At 36.5% G+C, this 22,065-nt stretch overlaps 2 protein-coding genes across 2 annotated transcripts in view; both read right to left on the bottom strand.

Moving 5' to 3' along the window:
* Positions 1 to 4,590, bottom strand: part of sacm1lb (SAC1 like phosphatidylinositide phosphatase b) — a 38,988-nt gene extending 34,398 nt beyond the window's left edge. The window contains exon 1 of the mRNA XM_056474620.1: positions 4,506 to 4,590. Coding sequence (XP_056330595.1) covers positions 4,506 to 4,534 — 29 coding nt within the window. The 5' untranslated portion in view covers positions 4,535 to 4,590. The remainder of the gene's footprint in view (positions 1 to 4,505) is intronic.
* Positions 4,591 to 6,993: 2,403 nt separating this feature from the next.
* Positions 6,994 to 20,687, bottom strand: gpatch3 (G patch domain containing 3). Its single transcript, XM_056474618.1, has 7 exons — positions 20,298 to 20,687; positions 18,217 to 18,992; positions 16,184 to 16,361; positions 13,675 to 13,734; positions 13,479 to 13,585; positions 8,503 to 8,630; positions 6,994 to 7,331 (listed from the first exon to the last, which is right to left on the bottom strand). The coding sequence occupies exons 1-7, from the start codon at positions 20,662 to 20,664 to the stop codon at positions 7,151 to 7,153; spliced, it is 1,797 nt and encodes a 598-aa protein (XP_056330593.1). The 5' UTR covers positions 20,665 to 20,687; the 3' UTR covers positions 6,994 to 7,150.
* Between the last annotated feature and the right edge of the window lie 1,378 nt (positions 20,688 to 22,065).

The following is a 22,065-nucleotide window of genomic DNA, read 5'->3' on the forward strand; positions in this document are numbered from 1 at the left end:
ATTCAGCATTTTTTTAAATACTGCCCTTATGACTGTATTATTAATGAAATGTATCAATATATAAATTACAGCACTGTAATTGAATTATATTATTATTCATTCATTCATTTTCCACCAGCTTAGTCCTTTTATTTATCAGGGGTCACCATGGTGGAATGAACTGCCAAGTATTCCAGCAAACGTTTACGCAGCAGATGCCCTTCCAGCTGCAACACTGCATTGGGAAAAACCCATACACACTCATTCACACACACACAGTCATACACTACGGCCAATTTAGTTCATCAATTCCCATATAACGCTTGCATTTGGAGTGTGGGGGAAACCGGAGCACCCGGAGGAAACCCACGCCAACATGCAAACTCCACACAGAAACGCCAAATGGCTCAGCCGGGGCTCGAACCAGTGATCTTCTTGCTGTGAGTCATGACCATGACAAAATGGCGGATGTAGTACGTCTGAGTTCCATTCATACTGTATAGAACATACTTTTCTAACAGCCGAGTAACACGTTTAAATTCAAATGCAGCACCTACTCAGTAGTAGGCGGTTTCGAACGCAGCTATTGAAACATTTGTTTACTCTGAACATTTGTGAACAGTAAAACAATACACAAATGTAGAGCTAGTTATTAAACTTGTTAAAGTAACGCTTTCACTGTGGTTTATACTATCAATATTATGATAATACTGTGTACAGTCATAATCAGTGGTGTAGTCCTAAAAAAAAAAGGTGGTGTACTATTACACCCGTCCAAAATTTTAAATGAAAGAAGACAAAAAAAAGACGAAAGTCGATGTTTCTTTGATTCATTAGCTATATATATATATATATATATATATATATATATATATATATATATATATAAGCTAGCCTTGCCAATTATTTTAGCTAGCAAAGCCTTTATTTTTGATTGTCACATTCGTGCATGCCTGTTTTAAACCAAACTATTAGGAGTCTGTCCTCTGCTGTGGCTATTATAAACTAGTAGTTACCCTTTTAAATAGCATATTGTTATCCGATTTATGATTTGCCTCATCGTTTTTAGTGTGTGTATATATATATATATTAGTGTCGTTGCCTGTAGCGGTAGGCACGATTAAGACAAATGTGAAATACTGTTGTACAGGGGCGATTTCAGGATTTTCATTTTAGGGCGAATCAGGAACAGATCATTTTGGGGTAAACAATGAAAAATGTATATACATTTAGTTTAATCAGAAAAATAAGTGAGTATACCGATGGTGTATGCAATTATTGACCCTCAGAAGTGGTAATACCCAAACAGCTCATGGAAAAAAGTAAGCATACTGAGTATACGTGCGTATAGCAAGGACTACACCACTGGTCATAATAGCATCTTAAAAGAAAACATGATACAGTCATACGCCTAACATACATCTGACACAACATAAATAAAATACATGCTTTGTAAAAACTATAAATATTCCCCTGATATTTATCAGCAAGTACGCTGCCTGGATTTATTTTCAGACACAAAACAACCCATAATCAACACACAGTTTGAGAGTCTGGAGCTGAACAGATTATTAAAGTGAATCTGATTTATTAAATCAGGTTTATTGATGATTATTATCATTGCTTATTGATTATTACTGCTCATTTAAAGCACATTGACAGTAATAACACCACCTGTACCTGCAGTCCAGACCTTCACTGCAATACTAATGTGAAAAAATGTGTTATTTATTATTTTTGCGTTAGATTAAGATTAATCTTAAGGCTTTAATCTATTACTTTTTTAACCCAACACCGAGGTTATACTGTATACATTTACATATACATTAATTAAGCTTCTAATAATAACATGTTATATTATCATACGTTTAATTTACATCTTACACATAATAAATAAGAAACAGACAGCATACTTAATGAATTATTATAAATATTTCCCTGATATTTATCAGTAAGTACGCTACCTTTATTTATTTACAGGCACAAAACAACCCGTAATAACTTAAACACACAGTTTGGAGCTGAACGGATTATAAGAGTGAATCTAATCAGGTTTATTGATGATTATTATCATTGTTTATGGATGATTTCTTTTTATTTAGAGCACATTGCCAGTAATATCATCACCCATACCTGCAGTCCAGACCTTCACTGCAATACTAATGTGAAGAAATGTATTATTTAATACGTTTTTAAGATTAAGATTGTAATATATTACTTGTTTTTCAACCCAACACTGAAGTAATAACGTATACAATGATAGAATCTACTTAAATACATGTTATTATTATTTTATCATACTGCCTAATATACATCGTACACATAGTAAATAAAATACAGACAGACAGCATACTTTATGAATAATTATAAATATTTCCCTGATATTTATCAGCAAGTTTGCTACCTGTATTTATTTTCAGACACAAAACAACCCATAAAATAATATACCCATAATAAGCACACAGTTTGGAGCTGAACGGATTATAAGAGTGAATCTGATCAGGTTTAATATTGTTTATTGATGATTTATTGATCTATTTATTGATTTATTGAATATTGATATTGATGCTCATTTAAAGCACACTGACAGTAATAACACCACCTGTACCTGCAGTCCAGTGAAGAAATATGTTATATATCATGTTTTAAGATTAGGATAGGCTTAAGACAACCCAACACTGAGGTAATAGCGTACACAATGATAAAAGCTACTTAAAAGAAACATGTTGTATTATCATACGTCTAATATACATCTTGCGTATAATAAATAAAATACAAACAGTTAGCATACTTTGTGGAAAGTATAAACATTTCCCTGATATTTATCACCTAGTATGCTGCCTGTATTTATTTACGGAGACAATACAACCAATAATAACATAACACCACCTGTACCTGCAGTCCAGACCTTCAGTGCAATACTATTGTGAAAAAATGTGTTATTTATTATTTTTAAAGATTAAAATAACACATTATAGTACTAAAAACTAATTATTAAAGTGAATCTAATCAGGTTTATTGATGATTATATTATTGTTTATTGATTATTACTGCTCATTTTAAGCACACTGACAGTAATAACATCATCTGTATCTGCAGTCCAGACCTTCACTGCAATACTAATGTGAAGAATTGTGTAATTTATCATGTTTTTAAGATTAAGGTAGGCTTAAGGTTGTAATATATCACTTGTTTTTCAACCCACCACTGAGGTAATACCATATACAATGATAAAAGCTTCTTAAAAGAAACATGTTATATTATCAAACGCCTAATATACATCTTACACATCATAAATAAGATACAAACAGACAACATACTTTATTAATTATTATAAATATTCCCCTGATTCTATCAGCAAGTACGCTACCTGTATTTATTTACAGGCACAAAACAACCTGTAATAACTTAAACACACAGTTTAAAGCTCATCGAATTACTAAAGTGAATCTAATCAGGTTTATTGATGATTATTATCATTGTTTATTGATTATTACTGCTCATTTAAAGCACATTGACAGTAATAACATCATCTGTATCTGCAGTCCAGACCTTCACTGCAATACTAATGTGAGGAAATGTGTAATTATGTTTTTAAGATTAAGATTTTAATATATTAGTTGTTTTTTAACCCAACACTGGTGTAATACCGTATACAATGATAAAAGCTTTTTAAAAGAACGTTATATTAACATATCGCCTAATATACATCTTACACATCATAAATAAGATACAGAAAGACAGCATACTTTATGAATAATTATAAATATTTCCCTGATATTTATCAGTAAGTACGCTACCTGTATTTATTTTCAGACACAAAACAACCCATGATAACTTTAACACACAGTTTGGAGCTGAACGGATTATAAGAGTGAATCTAATCAGGTTTATTGATGATTATTATCATTGTTTATTGATTATTACTACTCAAGTAAAGACAGTAATAACACCACCTGCATCTGCAGTCCAGACCTTCAGTGCAATACTAATGTAAAGAAATGTGTTATTTATTATGTTTTTAATATTAAGACTGTAAAATATGACTTGTTTTTCAACCCAGCACTGAAGTAATAACCTCTTCAATGATAAAAGCTACTTAAAAGAAACATGTTATATTATCACACCGCCTAATATACATCATACACGTCATAAATAAACTACAGACAGCATACTTTATGGGAAAAGTGCAAATATTTAGCTGATATTTACTAGTAAGTGTGTTGCATTTAATCGCAGACACAAAACAACCCATAATAAACACGCCGTTTGGAGCTGAATTGATAATTAAAGTCAATCTAATCAGGCATATTGATGATTATCATTATTGTTTATTGATTATTTGTGTTCATTTAGAACCCATTGACAGTAATAACATCACCTGTACCTGCCGAATGTGTGCTCTAGTTAGTGAGCTAAGTTGTGTATTGAGACAGAGCCGCTGTTTCGCTCATTCACTCGCTGATAACCGATAATCTGAGTGATCGATAAGCAGTGGAAATGTATGTGTGTGTGTTTATACTCACAGGTTGAAGGAGTTGTAGGTGCTCGCCATCTTTCCATCAGCTCAATCCTGACCTTCGTGACGTGTCAATACAGTGGCGGGAATCTCGCGACAGTCAGACAGCGCCGACAGGAAATGACCTTTGGCGACACGTAAAAGTCCCACTCGCTCATAAAAGTCCTATGAGGAACTTACATTTCATGTTTTGCTTACTAAAATACAACATCTCTTTGAGACTATAGTCGTCAACATTGGAAGTGGATCAAAACAGACTTTCAAAACTGTCCTAAAACACAAGAATGGGTGTTATTCGACAGTTTTAAACAATTTTCATAAAATATTTTGATCCACTTCAATGCTGCTTTAGACTTTAATTTAAAAACAATTGAAATGTGTAAAGTGTTATTTTTAACCCTTAAGGTATTCTATTTTATTTGTATACCTATTTTATGTATTTCTTCCCTTTTCTGTGCTCTTTGTATTCATTTTGTATTGTATTGTCCCGTGACAGCATTTTATTGTGATTATACTGTTCATAAAACATATATATTGATTATAAATGTATTCTTATTTACTTATATACTGCATATACATACACATATGGGTGTGTGTGTGTATGTGTGTGTGTGTGTGAGTATGAGTATGAAATGTGCTATTTCCATACCTTTGGAGATTGCATCTAGCATATATTAAACACAAAATTAAAATAAAGTTATTAAAATGCCTTAAAGTGATTCCTTTTTATATTGATATAAATAAACAATTATAAGGAAACGTTAGTTTTTAAATATGCTATTTTATTAGATAATTTCTATTTCTTTAGAGCAATGGTGGCAAACTCAATTCCTGGAGGGCTGCAGCTCTACATAGTTTGGCTACAACCAATTCATACCTGCTAAGTAGTCTCTAGTAGTCTTGAACACCTTGACTGGTTGGATCTGCTGTGTTTGATTAGGGTTGGAGCAAAACTGCAGAGCTGCGGCCCTCCAGGGATCCAGTTTAAGACCTATGCTTTAGAGATTGTCAATGCTTTAAAAATAGAAAAAAGATATGCGGGGAAAAAACATACATATTAATTTGTTTCAATATTACTTTAAATGTAATTAAATTAATATTAATTATAAAAATAGAATACATTGTTTATTAAATATACTCACCTGCCACTTTATTAGGTACACCTGTCCAACATCTAGTTAACACAATTTTCTAATCAGCCAATCTCATGGCGTCAACTCTATGCATTTAGGCATGTAGACATGGTCAAGACGATCTGCTGCAGGTCAAAGTATGCATTAGAATGGGGAAGAAAGGGGATTTAAGTGACTTTGAATGTGGCATAGTTGTTGGTGCCAGACAGGCTGGTCTGAGTATTTCAGAAACTGCTGATCTACTGGGATTCACACACAACCATCTCTAGGGTTTACAGAGAATGGTCTGAAAAAGATGCCAGAGGTCAGAGGAGAATGGCCAGACTGGTTCCAGCTGATAGAAAGGCAACAGTAACTCAAATAAGCACTCGCTACTACCAAGGTCTGCAGAAGAGCATCTCTGAACACACAACACGTCCAACCTTGAGGCGGATGGGCTACAGCAGCAGAAGACCACACCGGGTGCCACTCCTGTCAGCTAAGAACAGGAAACTGAGGCTACAATTCACACAGGCTCACCAAAACTGGACAATAGAAGATTGCAGAAATGTTGCTTGGTCTGATGAGTCTCCATTTCTGCTGCCACATTCAGGTGGTAAGGTTGGCACACTTTGGGCCCATTAGTATCAATTGATTATCTTGTCAACACCACAGCCTACCTGAGTATTGCTGCTGACCATGTCCATCCCTTTATGACCACAGTGTCCTCATCTTCTGATGGCTACCTCCAGCAGGATAACACACCATGTCATAAAGCTTGAATCATCTCAGACTGGTTTCTTGAACATGACAATGAGTTCACTGTACTCAAATGGCCTCCACAGTCACCAGAGCTCAATCCAATAGAGCACCTTTGGGATGTGGTGGAACGGGAGATTGGCATCATGGATGTGCAGCCGACAAATCTGCAGCAACTGTGTGATGCTATCATGTCAATATGGAGCAAAATCTCTGAGGAATATTTCCAGTAGCTTGTTGAATCTCTGCCATGAAGGATTAATGCAGTTCTGAAGGCAAAAGGGGGTCCAACCCGGCACTACCTAGTGTACCTAATAAAGTGGCTGGTGACTGTATTTACCCTATTAAATGGCATCATAACCACCTGCTTGACATTTTGTTCATATGCTTTCATTAAACGAAACAAAACAAAAAAAATCTAATTTAGCTTGTAGCGTCAGGAACACAATTCACCCAATGAAATATGTATTTTTCGTAGAGAGAAAGTTGAAGGGTTAATATTATTTATCCTTATATTTAAGATAAATACTAAAATCATATTAAACAAGTAATTTCTTCACAGAACTGCAAACTACTTTAATAACACATATATCTGCACATAATAGTAACTGAGGATTAAACAGACAGAAGTGTATCTTGTAGCACTGACCACTTTTAATACCAATAAAATAAAATCATTGGAGTATTATTTACAGCTCTGCATAAAAACATTTAGCATTATCTTTTTTTTGGAATAGCACCATTAAACGATGAAGTGGTGATGAATAGTTAATAACACTGGTCATCTGTTTGGGTTATTATTCATCCCCCGCTGTCTGTACTTCATGCTGGTGTTGGGTTGCCGCCGCAGCAGTTCATCACCTTGATCAATATCTCGAGGTTCATCATAAACTGTTGAAATATGAAAGTCTTTTCTGGGTTTTTTAGCTGGAAGAAACGAGTTGAGCTTCTCTCCATGATACCTGAAATACACGAGACAGCAAAAAAAATAGAAAATAGTAGAAAATCAGTATCATATTGACCAACACACTAAAGCCACTTATTTTGCAGAAATCCCTTTTATAAGGGGTTTAAACCCAGTTGTGTGTCAGCAGTGTGTGAATATCTCCAGCCTTTAATGGTGAAAATTGATTAACTGTGTTTTATAATCAGACTTAATCAAAACAGTCTGCAGAAACACTTTGATTGACATTCTCCCTTTGTACGTGTCATCAGAGGGGGAAAGCCCCGCCCACTAGTGCCAATCGCTCCCTCATTAGCATAAACAGCAGCCCTGAGTGAGAAGCAGCCACTGTCCATTAGCCATTAGAGTGTTTGAGCTGCTGAAGATAATGTCAGCGTAGACTAAGAGGATTATAGATGTGGAGTTTTAGATGAACAGCGACAGGAGCGACATAGACTGACAGAAGCATGAAGCACACATGCACACCTGACCAGCACTGACAACACACACAGTGCTGTTTACATCTGCCACTATAGTGTTGCACAAGTGTTTGTAGGCATTTTTCCTATATATATATATATATGTATATGTATATGTATATATGTATATATATATATATATATATATATATATATATATATATACATATACACATATACATATATATACATATATATATATATATACATATACACATATATACATATACATATTTACATATACATATACACATATACATATATATATATATATATATATACATATACATATATATATATACATATATATATACATATATATATATATATATATATATATATATATATATATACATATACACATATATATATATATATATATATATATATATATATACATATACACATACATATATATATACATATACATATTTATATACATGTATATGTATATAACACAAATACATATATATACATACACACATACACACATACATACATACATACATACATACATATAAAAAAAATTTTGCATGTAGTGTTTTGTTGATGACGTCACCAGCGACAATGTCAACTCAACTTTAGATTTTTAGTTTGGACTTACTTTTGTATGTTATTAAAGTCGTTCAGCCCCTAATGTGTGTGTGTGTGCGTGTGCGTGCGTGTGCGTGCGTGTGCGTGTGTGTGCGTGTGTGTGTAGCTCACACTCACCCAAAGCCTCTCTTACAGTGTGGATGCTGTCCTTCATTCTCCAGCGCCTCCGCCATTCCCATCTGACTGTTCCCCAAACCTTCTCCATCCCTCCAGCCCTGTTTCTCCATCAGTCTCCTGCCAACACCCTACACAGAGAGAGGTCACAATCAGCAGCATGATAGGGACAGTTACTTCAGAAAAGTAATTACCAATTATATGATACATCAATAGAATTGAATTTAAATGACTATAATAATTACCATCAAAAATGTATTTCATTGATCAATACAGAATTACATTATTGATCATAGTGTTACTTAAAGGTGCAGCATGTAGGATTGACACTTAGAGGCTGAACAAGGTATTCAGGGTTCATTATACACATTTTACTACTAAAATTCCATGATTTGTATTATAATTCCAAAATATAATTAAATATAATGTCTACATACATAGGCAGAGCGTGTGTAAGGCTGGGGAAGGCTTAGCCTCCCCCTGGCCAGAGACCAGGGAGATAGCAGCAAAGAAAAAAATGCATTGAAAACATGTAACGGGTGTAAGGCGCAATATGAATGTAATTTAATGTTGATGATTAACACAACACTTTAGCTATTGTAAGTTTGTCAATCAAATTTAAAGTCCCCCTCCGCACAAAAATGGAACTGTCCAACCCCGCACGTTACACTGATGAGCGCTGTTTATTACTGGAGTTAACAGCTGCTCTGAAAACCAAACCAAAAGTGCTGGCCAGCGGACTATTCTGATTTGCTGGTCAAGGACATAAGTAATAAAACAACAAATGAGTATTACAAGAGAGGTGTAATAATATATTACACTGGTTTAACTTGTTTTCAGCATTAAATTGGTAGTTTCATTGTAACGTAGTCTAGTCTATAGTGTAGTAATCTTGCTCAGGCAATCGTTTGGAGTTTTATATTTTAAAAGGTCAAATATTTATTGCTGAATTACAAGTTCGGTTTTCGATTGGCCTCGTGAAAAAGAGAATGATTTCATATTCTCGGGGCCGGCGTATCCGGAGGCGACCTAGGTGGCCGCCTAGGGTGGCAGAGTAGTGAGGGGTGTGTCCGCCATGATGAATTTTCAGCTTTATTACGTCTGTCTTCAGAGTCACACGATCCTTCAGAAATCACTCTTATTAAGAGCTATAAAGTTATTACTGGTAATAGTAATAAAAGCAACAAGTAGTAATAATTTAATGTGAAACTGCATACAGTAAGTAATAAATAAATATTTAATAAATAAGTATTTAACAGTTTTTAAATATTTAATAAATGCCATCTTGATGAACAGAATTTTAATTAGATTTTTAAATAAAAGTAATGTTAATAAAAAATAAATAAACTGACCTCAAACTTTTGACCGGTAGTGTAGATCAGTGGGTTAGATAATAAAATAATTTAATGTGTGTGTTGAATATAATAGACGTTTGTTGATAGGCGGTGCTTTTGTTAAAACCTCTTCTTGGTCGGTCGCAAGTCTTTTTAAATGCATTAAAGTGCAGCGCATATGTTAGCCTTACCCTGGAGTTTGTTCACCCTCCGAATATGTCTACATATAAAGGGTTAATAATAAGAAAAACAATGACGTTCAAATTGATTACAGCATATCACAGAACACACAGCAATCTATTTTATTTACATTTGTTTTTATATCTATGTCAAATTGATTTTGATAATGCTGAAACAGCACTAATAATGTGAGAACATGAAGGACAGAAAAAAGTGAAGACAACTAAGCTATATTCAAGTTAGAGCTGCACAATATATCGTTTCAGCATCGATGTCAAAATGTGTGCATCAGCAATAGTCACATCACAGGATATGCAATGTTGGCATTATAGTTTAATACAGAGTTTAATCATAATGGAGTGAAAGTTTATCATCTGCATGCATTTTTAAAGAGATAGTTCACCCAAAAATGACTTCCCATTTTCATTACACCCTTCACTTGTTTCAAACATTCTTTTTAAATATAATTTAATAACTCATTTACTATTAAAACAAGTGAAGTGTGAGTAAATAGTGAGAGCATTTTAATCTCTGAGTAAACTGTCCCTTTAAGGCCTGTGAGAACATATTTTAATATTTCAAAGTTTAAAACATCCGGTCATTTTTTGTAACTTTAATAAAGATGAAATAATCTACACTGAAGACTGTGCAGTGTTGACTATTCAATATTTGTACCTGAATAGTGAATACCTGAAAACTATAATTCACATCTTTGCTATATTTTATTTATCTATGCTTGTAATTTACTTGTTATATATTATTCGAGATTCACTCCCCTCTGCTAAATCCCCCCAATCAATCCAAATAAACCTGTTAAATCATCTGGTGAAGTTGTGTTTACATCGCAATATACATCACAGAAATACAAAATATGGTAATGTCAAAGTTTTCCAATATCGCGCAGCCCTAATTCAAGTATTTTGAATTAGCAATTTCCAGAACTTTCTGTTTTTCCAAAACTTTTCCAGGCCTGGAAAACACCATGTCAAAATTCCATTCCAGGTTTTCCATGACCGTTTGAACCCTAAGTATTGGAGCCCAAAATATTGGAGTTTTTTTGTTTTTCCCACATGCAGGTTGCCAGATTGAGGACACAACCCGGAAAGAGTGTGCTTGATGATCTCAACTTATCAGTTATTACATGAAAAACCAAGGGTTAAATATGAAGAATCACCAAGTGCCACGTTGACACATTTATGCATGTATTTGCTCATTTAGGCAGATCTCGGGCTAATAGATGACTACTATTAGTGTCTCTGGTAACACTTTATAATAACTACACACTATAAATCATTTATTAAGCATTAGAAAATAGCTCAAGCATTAGCTCTACATTATAAGACATGAGTATATAAAAACAGCTACAAACGCTGTGTTCTTTACTTATAAGCACATGCAGAATGTTTTTAATAATTGTATTTTTCATACATTGTTAATGAGTAATATTGTACTATTTAATTAAGTATTGGCTTATTTACAAACCATTTGTATTTAAAGGTTCACTGTGTATGTTTGTCACCCAGTGGTTGAACTAGATATTGCACTCCTGGTTCAAAACGCATTCACTCGGCCCCTCCCCCGAAGACTCCACGCAAGCGCAAGTCGCCAGATTGACACACCAACAGGAGTGTGTCTGACTTTCGAGCCTCAAAGCTAATTTAAATATAATAATAATGTGCGCTTGAATGTCATTTTACGTGATATTTATTGCCATACTACTGAAAGCAGCAGCATAGTTCACCTCAGAGCTGGAAAATAAAATGAACCGTCTGAAACTTTAGAATTGTGACTCAGTGCAATTTAACACATATCAGTGATTCAGCATCTACATTTAATAATAATAAAGAGGTTTAATATGTATTCATTAGATTATAAACCTTACCATTTCGCTAGAGTGCAGTGAGTGCACTATTCTGTGCTTCTGAATGGTTGTATTTACACTTCTGTTGTGTTTCGTCTAGTGCAAACAGCCAAATTGTTTATCACTGCAAATCTCATCATGTGGCCTGTTGTTAGGACACAGGTTTACAATGTAACCTGTTCACCTAATGTTTGCGTTCATAATATTTATATTATTTGCCAAATAATAACCACCTCATGTGGAACTCTGAATCTGCGTCTCATTTCGGAGTCTGCTACTGTCAACCAGAGGTCACATTTCGGTCACAGATGCATGCTTTGAGCCTTCATGACTAAATGAATGTAATACGCTGTTTTCCACCATCTGGCAACCCGAAGTGCTGAAATATAATTGGCTAAACTGGCAGTGGGAGGGTTAAATGACCAAAAGAAAGACAGTGGTCCGACACGTAACACTCAAATTAAAATATCCAACCCAGGCTCATTCTGAAAACGTAGTTCCGTGGACGTTTCTGGAGACTGCGAATTATGTAGCCGGGGGTACGTATGGCTGCATTTCATTTTTTTAAACAAATGCTACGGAGCGGTGTGACGCTGTTCCTTTTCGCACTTACCGGCTGACAGCTTACCCCATGTGGAGGGCTTTCCCACTGCAACCAGTTTGTCCAGTTAGCTTGTCGTGTACGTCGGCGGACTTGAGACGCAGAGAGGAGCTGACCACGATGACGACGGGGTTCGAATTCGGGGAAGAGCGGTTCCAGAAATCAGGTAAGATAAAAACAGAATCCAAAAAATAAAATGAACAAGTGAATAACAGGGTGAGAGTGTTGTAAAATCCGAAAACGTGGTAAAAATCAGATGAGGGCTTTTCTTTTTCTGGACGGCTTTTGTAAATCGTGGGTTGGGTTTTAGGGAAGTAACTGGGTGGGTGGTTCAATCGGGGGTCTGTTGATTGGTCGGCCGACCAGTCAGTCATCCAGTCATTCAGTCAGTCAGACGCTCGGTCGACAGCGGCCTCTGGTGGGTTTACGCGAGAACAGCGGGCGCGAACGCCACTTGCGAGAGAAATTTGAAATATGAAAAAGCGAATACAGCTGCCTCTTCTAGATACGCAAAAACAAAAACTGCAAAAAATACGTACCTCGAGGGATGTATTTCGCGGTCTCCAGAAACATCCAGGGGACTACGTTTTCAGAATGAGCCTGGGTTGAGAATATCTGACTACAAAACTGTTTTTCAGATAAACTAGTATGTTCACTCAGCATGTTTCTGAAATATCTGCACACATATGATGGTGTTTTATGCTTTAGAAGAGTCAGAAACTTACATACAGCACCTTTAAGAGTAGTTTGTGGTATTCATTCAGAGTAAGTAAATGATTAATAAACTCCTCAAATCAACATTAATATATCGTATTATTCAGGCATATAGTAATAGTTATTCTGTATGTCAATAAACGCTTTATGAACACAGCTCCATGCAGTTTTGTAGCCTAATCTAATGTGAGGACTATTTATGCTCAATAATTGTCTTATCTCCAAGTTTTTTCATAATCGTTGGAAGCAAAAATATACATAAAACTTTGATTAATTGCACTGAACTGACCTTAGTGAACCTCTCGAAGCTGCCAATGTGTGTGTTCGACAGGCCGTCCCGCAGCCTCTGTTCAGAACGCATGCGCACATAAGCTCTGGAGTCCATATCACCACCGTCTGAAGAGAAACAAATAAATAAATCACATATTAATGTCCTGCACACACACATACAAGAGAGACACAGACACACACAGAGCTCGGCTTACCTTTGTCATAATAAACACTCATATCCACGTCCCAGTCATCTGCTGTCTGCTCATCGAAATCTGGAGGAAATCAGAGACAAAAATACCTTAAACAATGCATCATTCAGCATTATACTCTAATAACAAAAGGCTAGATCACCATTTTAAAAAAAGTAAAAAAAACATTGATTTGGAATTTTCTTTAACGTAATTGTGAAAAAGTAAACATTAAAACAATAAAATCAATCACATTTAGACTTATTTAATTGTTAAAAACATGAATATTTACATTATTTTACGTTTTAATTGGAACAAAATGCAACATATTATGTCAGTTATAATCCTAATTATAAAAACCTTGTGTTGAAACGTCACACAATTAATTCTATTTTAAGAAATAAACATTTATTTATCATCCTAATTCTGCAAACACAATATATGAAAACAATATAACAAACCTTACATTTTAAAAACAATGTGCATATGTGTTTTAGCAAAGCAAAAATAAATGTTATGCCTTAAAGATAAAATCTGACTTGCTTTATTTTGGTTTTAGTTGTAATATTTTAATTTGCGTCATCTTTAAGCTTTCCTGTTTATTACTTCAGTATTGTTCTGAAGCAGAATCCTGAGTAGGGGGCGGAGTTTTGACAGCTGAAGGGGTGTGGCTAAGCATCTTTCACCTAAAGGCTGATTTATACTTCTGCGTCAGGCGCACACGTATGGTCCCACACAGCTTTCGCGTGGTCGCATAGCCCTCGCTGTGGCCGACGCAGACATGCACCTCTCATAAAAAACGTAACTACAAGTCGCAACGATGCGTAGCGCAAGCTCTGTGACTGGTCGGCATGGTAGCACTGACAAGAGTGGGAGGGACCAAAAGCCGCTCGAACCCGTTGGAGAGAGTGTTTACAAGTGTCGAGTCCTGTGAAGGAGCTCCAGATGGAAAGTTTTGTTTTGCGTTTACCCTATGAATAAAGTTGTTGCATGTCTGCCGATTGACGCCTCAGAATGAGCGAGTTTTAGGGTGCATTCACACCTGTATTATTTAAATCGGTTGAATGGCACTAGAGTTCGTTTTCGCTCTTGGTGCAGTTTGCTTGGGCAGGTGTGAATGTAGCAATCGCACTTGAGTGCGCACCAAAATCGGACCAAAAAAAGCATACCGAGACCTTCTTGAAGAGGTGTATGCGTACAAACCCTGGAGCGGTTCGTTTGTGGAGAGAGAACTAAAACAGACCCCACCGCAAAAGTACTGCACCTTTTTAGACTAATCCAGCTGCCGTAGTCCGATGTGCTGTCCCATCTTATGCAGTGTGGAGGAAAAATACTTGTTGACAGCGCTGTACCAACAGTTTTAACCGGGTGGGGGGGGGGGGGGGTGGGGGGGGGAGGGGAGGATTATTACCTGATGGATCGTTGGTAATATTTCCGGAAGATGACCATGTCACAGTTTAGCTAAATGAATTCACGCCTCCTCCTAACGTCTTCGCCGATTACAATACATTAAAACATTGTTTTCCAGCCGCAGCTGTGCTTCATTCTCCAAATGTATAGTTGTGTAAAGTGATGAATACGAGCTATACAGTATAATATGAGCAGAGATACCATCAGCCAGTGCAGCGACATTTTGTGTCTGCTGGTTTGTTTTCTTGCGGGAGTTCCATTGGCATTTTCCCACATGTTAATTCTGACCAATCGAAAAGCAGTTTAGGAAATACGTTCAATAACATCTGGCCAATGAGAGATGTGGATTTTGTCACATGACCGCATTTTGGTTCTTTTCAACTGGTTTGGACCAAAGTGATCAGTGTGGTGTGAGAAGGACCTAAAACGGCAGAGAAATGCTACGATGGATCATTTGTTGCCCTTGGTCCTGGACCAAATGAACCGAACCACAGATGTGAAAGCACCCATAGTTACTTGTACATTAAGACAGCATTCGGAAAAAACAAAACACCAGTGAAGAAACTCTACACAGAGGAACATAAAAACCTCACTGCCAGCTAGAGTTTCAGAAGTGTTATTGAAGAGCAACACAAACAGCACACAGAAGTATAAATACACGACAATGCACAAGGCATGCGCCGTGGGTCACGCCGATCACTCGACGCAGAAGTATAAACCAGGCTTTATCAGTTAAGTTCAAGTCAGAATCATTGTTCACTTGACTTCATCTACATGGACATCAGTAATCAAATGGTTTACCGTGATCTAAACAAGGCGATAATATGAGTAAAGTGTTTATAAGAGATGCTTTTAGAATGTTTCCGTTTACATGTTATAGCACACAGATCAATTAACGTCATTTCGTCACTTCGCTATCAAAGTTTCATGTCATTTTCATGTCATTTCTCTGTTTACACGGTAGACTCTTAAATTAAAGTATTGTCTTAATCGTATTAAAACCTGAGTATTGTTGTCCATGTAAATGTCTACTGACTGTGCGCTAGTAAAACAAACACTGTGAATTATGATTTCCTGCAGACTTTAATAGTGTAAGACAGAGGTGTAAGCGTGTCTGCTGTACCTCCTTCCTCCTCCTCTTGCCAGAACTGAGCGTCGGTGTAAAAGACGAGTCCTGATCCTCCTTTCTCCCACTTTAGCTCGATCTCCTCCTCATACAGACGCTCTTTGCTTCTCTCCTGAGCCGTGATGTCTTCGTGAAGAGCTTCATGGCGCTCCCACTCCTCACAGCGGTCATCATCCTGAAACACAGAAACACTCACTCATTGTGTTCGCTGCAAAAGGACACCCTACATCATACTAATATACTAATTATATATATATATATATATATATATATATATATATATATATATATATATATATATATATATGGGTTGCCAAAGTATCGAGTTTGAGCAGGTACTTAAACACTGCTGATATATATATATACACACTACCTGACAAAAGTCTTGTCCCTTATGCAAGTTTTAGGAACAGCAAATAATAACTTGACTTCTAGTCGATGATTTGGTATCAGAAGTGGCTTATAAAAAAGGTAAAGGCCTCTAGATTATGCTTATTTGAGCACAATAAAATATGATCATGTCTTGATTATTAATGATTTCATTAGGACAGTAAGGTCTGACTTTGCTCAGACAGAAGTCTGGTCACTGAACCTTCAATAATGTCCAGTATAGAATATGTGGTCATGCTGCAGTGGAAACAGAATGAATATTGTGTCTGACTCCATCATGAGCTTGGAGGACTGCATCCATACATCTCTGCAATGACTCAAATCACTCATTAATTAAGTCATCTGGAATTAGACTTGGGCGGTCTCCAAATTTTGATACCGTCAAACCTCCTCCCTATTTTACCTCGGTATCCAGTATTACCGTGCATAATTAAAAAAATGATGTTGTAAGGCTCAGACAGCATCACCAAACTGTTGGCCTGTGCCTAAACCATTCAGAAACTCAATACCGTATATGCGACCTCAGGATCACGGTCACCTGTTTGTCTTGTTCGTATTAGAGATCTGCTGCTCTCTCTTTTTCACACACAGCAGCGGGAGCCCAGACCTCTAGTTTGTATTTACCACGTCTCCCTTCTCGTTCGGTCGAAATCCGAAATACTGCTAAACTGCAGAGGTTGTGTTCTTTTTCGAGACCAGGTCACTTAGTGCGCGACTCGCCATCTTACCTCACCTCTCTCTCTCTCTCTCCTCCACACTGTCTCATGATGACAATCACGCATACGCATTTTTATGCATTAAATCAATCATATTTAATACTTAATACTCGTCTCCTATATAAGTGCATTGTTTTTTATGATGGTATAATGGTTTTGAAACTGACACCGTTGCTATTTTTAGATCCCGCGGTATACCGCATTACCGCCCAAGCCTATCTGGAATGGCAAAGAAAGCGTTCTTGCAGGACTCCCAGAGTTCATCAAGAGTCTTTAGATTCATCTTCAGCGCCACCTCCTCCATTTTACCCCAGATATGCTCAATAATGTTCATGTTTGGTGACTGGGCTGGCCAATCCTGGAGCACCTTGACCTTCTTTGCTTTCAGGAGCTTTGATGTGGAGGCTGAAGTATGAGAAGGAGCGCTATCCTGCTGGAGAATTTGCCCTCTCCTGTGGTTTGTAATGTAATGGGCAGCACAAATGTCTTGACACCTCAGGCTGTTGATGTTGATCATCCACTCTGCAGATTTCTCGCACGCCCCCATACTGAATAAACCCCAAACCATGATTTCTCCTTTACCAAATTTGACTGATTTCTATTAGAATCTTGTCTTCATGTGGGTTCCAGTAGGTCTTCTGCAGTATTTGTGATGATTGGGATGCAGATCAACAGATGATTCAGCAGAGAAATCCACCTTCTGCCACTTTTCCAAATGATCAAGTTATTATTTGTTGCTCTTACAACTGAGATCCACGACAAGATATATATATATATATATATATATATATATATATATATATATATATATATATATATATACACATATATATAAATAAAATGTAAAAGTGCCATAATCACTATTGCCATATAAATTTTAAATAATATTATATAAATTTTTAATCAAATGCATGTTTAACTCACATCATCAGGGCCTGACAGCTCCTCTTCACTCTCTTCCTCCTGACACTGTTGATTGACAGGTGGAGAGGGCGTGTCCTGCATCCTTTCTGTGTATGTGGGCGTGTCCTGTATTATGCGGGAGGTTGTGGGTATGTTTAATTGTTTCATTTGTGAGGTTGTGGGCGTGTGCTGTATGGTTTGTGAGGTTGTGGGCGTGTCTTGTTTTCTTTGTGATGCTGGGGGCGTGTCCTGTATTAAGCATGAGGTACTGGGCATGTCCTGTTTTTGTGAGGTTGTGGGCGTGTCCTGCACGGTTTGTGTTGTTGTGGGCGTGTCCTGTATTGTTAGTGATGTTGTGGGTGTGTCTTGTTTTGCTTGTGATGCTGTGGGCGTTTCCCGCATTCTGTGTGAGGTTGTGCCCTGTGTTCTTTGTGATGTTGTGGGCGTGTCCCTGTGGGCATGTCCTTTGATCTCGACTCCTCCTGCGGTGAACACGGTCTCCTCCGCAGGCGTCACGACTCTAGTGTTGTGGTATTGGTAGGGCACGTTGCCGTATCTGCGGTTGGAGCCAGTTTTAGGGAAGGTGAGCCCCAGTTTTCGGATGAGGCGCGGGGGCAGGCGGCAGGACTGGATTAGCTGCAGGAACACAGAAACCGGCGTTCCCACGTTCCCTGATGGCATGAGCGCGGGCGGGTTCAGCTCTGGCAGGCCCCGCAGGTCACTCTCAGTGAACTGCTCTGATTGGGCCAAATGCCTACGCAGCTCCGCCTTCGTCTTATACGGGAATAAATCACAATCTATAAAAGAAGATAAAATACGGTATGATGAATTTTTTTTTTTTTTTTTGCAAAAAAAAAAAGTTGACAAGTTTGTACCAATATTTGTTAACAATAATACAGAATATGAATTATATTGTCAATGAAAAAGAGATACGAGAGAGAGAGAGAAAGAAGAAAAAAATTTTAAATAAAGAACATGATATAAACTTGATTGTAAGACATTTAAGAGTCAATAACAGTACATAAATTAATGTCATTACAAAATAAAATAGTTCTGTTTGCTTTCTTATTTTTAGATAATGAAATTAAATGTATATAATGACTAAATTCTTGCAAAAAAACAGGAAAATATGGTTGGTATTAGTAAATTTGCATTTGTGGATGTGGAATTTACAAAGAAATTTTTTTTTATCTATAACAAAACAAGCATTTCTTTTAGTAGAGGCAGATTCATAATAACCAAACATGATTTCTTTAAAAGTAACAGAAACATCTTGTTGTATATTATCATTAATAAAAGAGCTAATACATTTCCAAAATTGTATACAGTATGACGATTATTATGATGCAACATGCACCTTATTACATCACAAACCTCATACACACCACATCTCAAAATGAACTTATTTCCAACTTAATAATATTAAAATTTGTGTTTTATTTTAGTTTGATGACGTCAAACTGAAACTGAATATTGAGTAGGAGGCGGGGTTGTATTTTTTTTTAGCTCTGCAAGCTTACAGGTGAAGGGGTGTGGCTAAGCAAATTTTGCCCAATCAGAGTCATCTGAATAGGTCTGCTGTCCCAGAATGGGCTTAGATTTCATTCAGAATTTAATATTAATTTTAAATGAAATGTAAAAAATTATAAATAATTCATGAAGGTTTTTTGTTTATATTATAAAAACAAAATAATACATTATTTCTCTTTTTCATTTATTTATAATTTGATTTATTTTTGCTTTTTCAAATAATAATTTAGTTAACATTCTGTTTCATTTTAATTACAGAAATACATAAATCTAAACTAATTAAAACAATTTAATATTATAGAATATAAACTTATTTAAAAATTTGATAGCTAAATGTTAAAAATATGATATAATGAATGATGTGATATGATAATATGAATATAATACATATAATAGTTGAGGTTTCGGTGCCTTGCTCAAAGAAATCACCTCAGTCGTGGTATTGAGTTGGACATTTCTTCACTCTTCCCACCAGCAATTTCTGCTGGTGCCAGATACAACATCGGGACTCGAACCATTGAGGTCAGGTGACGAAAGTCAGGTAAACATGGGTCTTTTATTCTGTCACTCACCGCTCTGCTCGGACACTCTGACTCTCCGGATTAAGCAGGTATTCCTTAGCCAGTTTCCCGAAGAGTCGATCCACTGATTCCCGGAGTACATCCTGATGAATCTGTCTGATTCCTGCGCTCGAACCGACACCACACAGCAGCAGGAGCTCCACTGTTTACCGTCAGAAGGAGCCGCGGGCGGGGCTTCACGTTCTCCGTCTTCTCCCGCTCCGCTCGGGACACGCAGCTCCGGCCGGTGCCGGTAGTGAAAGCACGCGAAACCTCCGCTCTCTATAAACTGGCTGAAATAATTCCTCAGATCCGCGGATCGGAACCGACCGGGAATGTTGTTCACGACTAAATACGTTTCCTCTCCCGACGCCGCCATACTGGAGCCCGTGTAGCCGGAAATCGTCACGCTCGAAAAGACACTAGGCTGAAGTAGTTTCAAAATAAAAGCCAGACAGGGGGAAGTTTGTAAATAGAACTGTATACATTTGTAAATAAAAAATATAATAATTAAAACATAATTAAATATTTGAAAATAAACGGATAGTGGGATAGTGACCCTTATCGTTTAAAACAAAATGAAAACTGCTTTTTAAAACCAAAATGTATACATTTATCTTTATACTTCAACTATTTTAAAAAATCAAATATGTAAATGAGGAGTTGATTAATTACATATTTACTCATTTGCAAATACTCTGTGTCAACTTAAAAAAAACATTTTTATATATTAAAGTCAACGTTTTATGAAGGAGAGGATTTTGGAAATCATATTTCATCACTCCATAATTTAGGAAATACTACTAAAAGCCTGGAAAAACTACAAAATGTTGGATATTATCACACAAATTGTTATGAGAGAACAACCTTTAAAAACGTGTTCGTAATTAAAGTCTACAGACACAAATTTATAGTGTTATAAAAGAAATACTTAGTATTTTTCAATGGTCTCTTTCCATTAAAAAAATCACAACAATCTCAAAACTGATAGGTATGAGGAAAAAACTATATTGTTGCCTGCAGTCTTGTCCATAACTGTAAATATGTATTACTAAAATGTATTATTTTTGATAGTATTGAATATAATCATTTTAATAATAATAATCTATTTTATGGACACTCAAAGCACGAGGTGACGGCAGCCATATTGCACCAGACCGCACACCAGCTGATTGGTGGAGAGGAGACAGAGTGATGAAGCCAGTTATGATATGGAGAGGGTTAGGAGGCCATGATGGACAGAGGCCAGTAGGCAGATTTGGCCAGGATGCCTGGGTTAAACCCCTACTCTTTTTCCAAGGACATTCAGGGACTTTTAATGATCACAGAGAGTCAGGACATCGGTTTAACGTGTCATCCGAAAGACGGCGCTCACTGAGAAGTATAGAGTCCCCATTCACTATACTGGGGCGTTAGAACCCACACAGACCTCAGGTTGAGCGCCCCCTGCTGGCCTCACTAACAATAACACTTCCAACAGCAACCTAGCTTTCCCATCTGGTCTCCCATCCTGGTACTGACCGGGCTCAGCCCTGCTTAGCTTCAGTGGGGGACCATGTGACAGTTACACAGATTATTATATTAAATTAGTCTTTGTTGAATCATAACTATCTAAAATTAGCCAAAAACTTGCTGGCAGCTACAGTTCTGATTCAACAAAGACCAATTTAATATAATAATTCCTGCTTAATATAGTCAGATTACTCAATAAGAGAACAAAACTCAAAGAAACGCATGTTATGAAAAAACTTCTACCCTTTTATTAAAATATATTTCCAAA

The sequence above is a fragment of the Danio aesculapii genome, chromosome 16 (genome assembly GCF_903798145.1).
Source record: "Danio aesculapii chromosome 16, fDanAes4.1, whole genome shotgun sequence".
Taxonomy (NCBI): domain Eukaryota; kingdom Metazoa; phylum Chordata; class Actinopteri; order Cypriniformes; family Danionidae; genus Danio; species Danio aesculapii.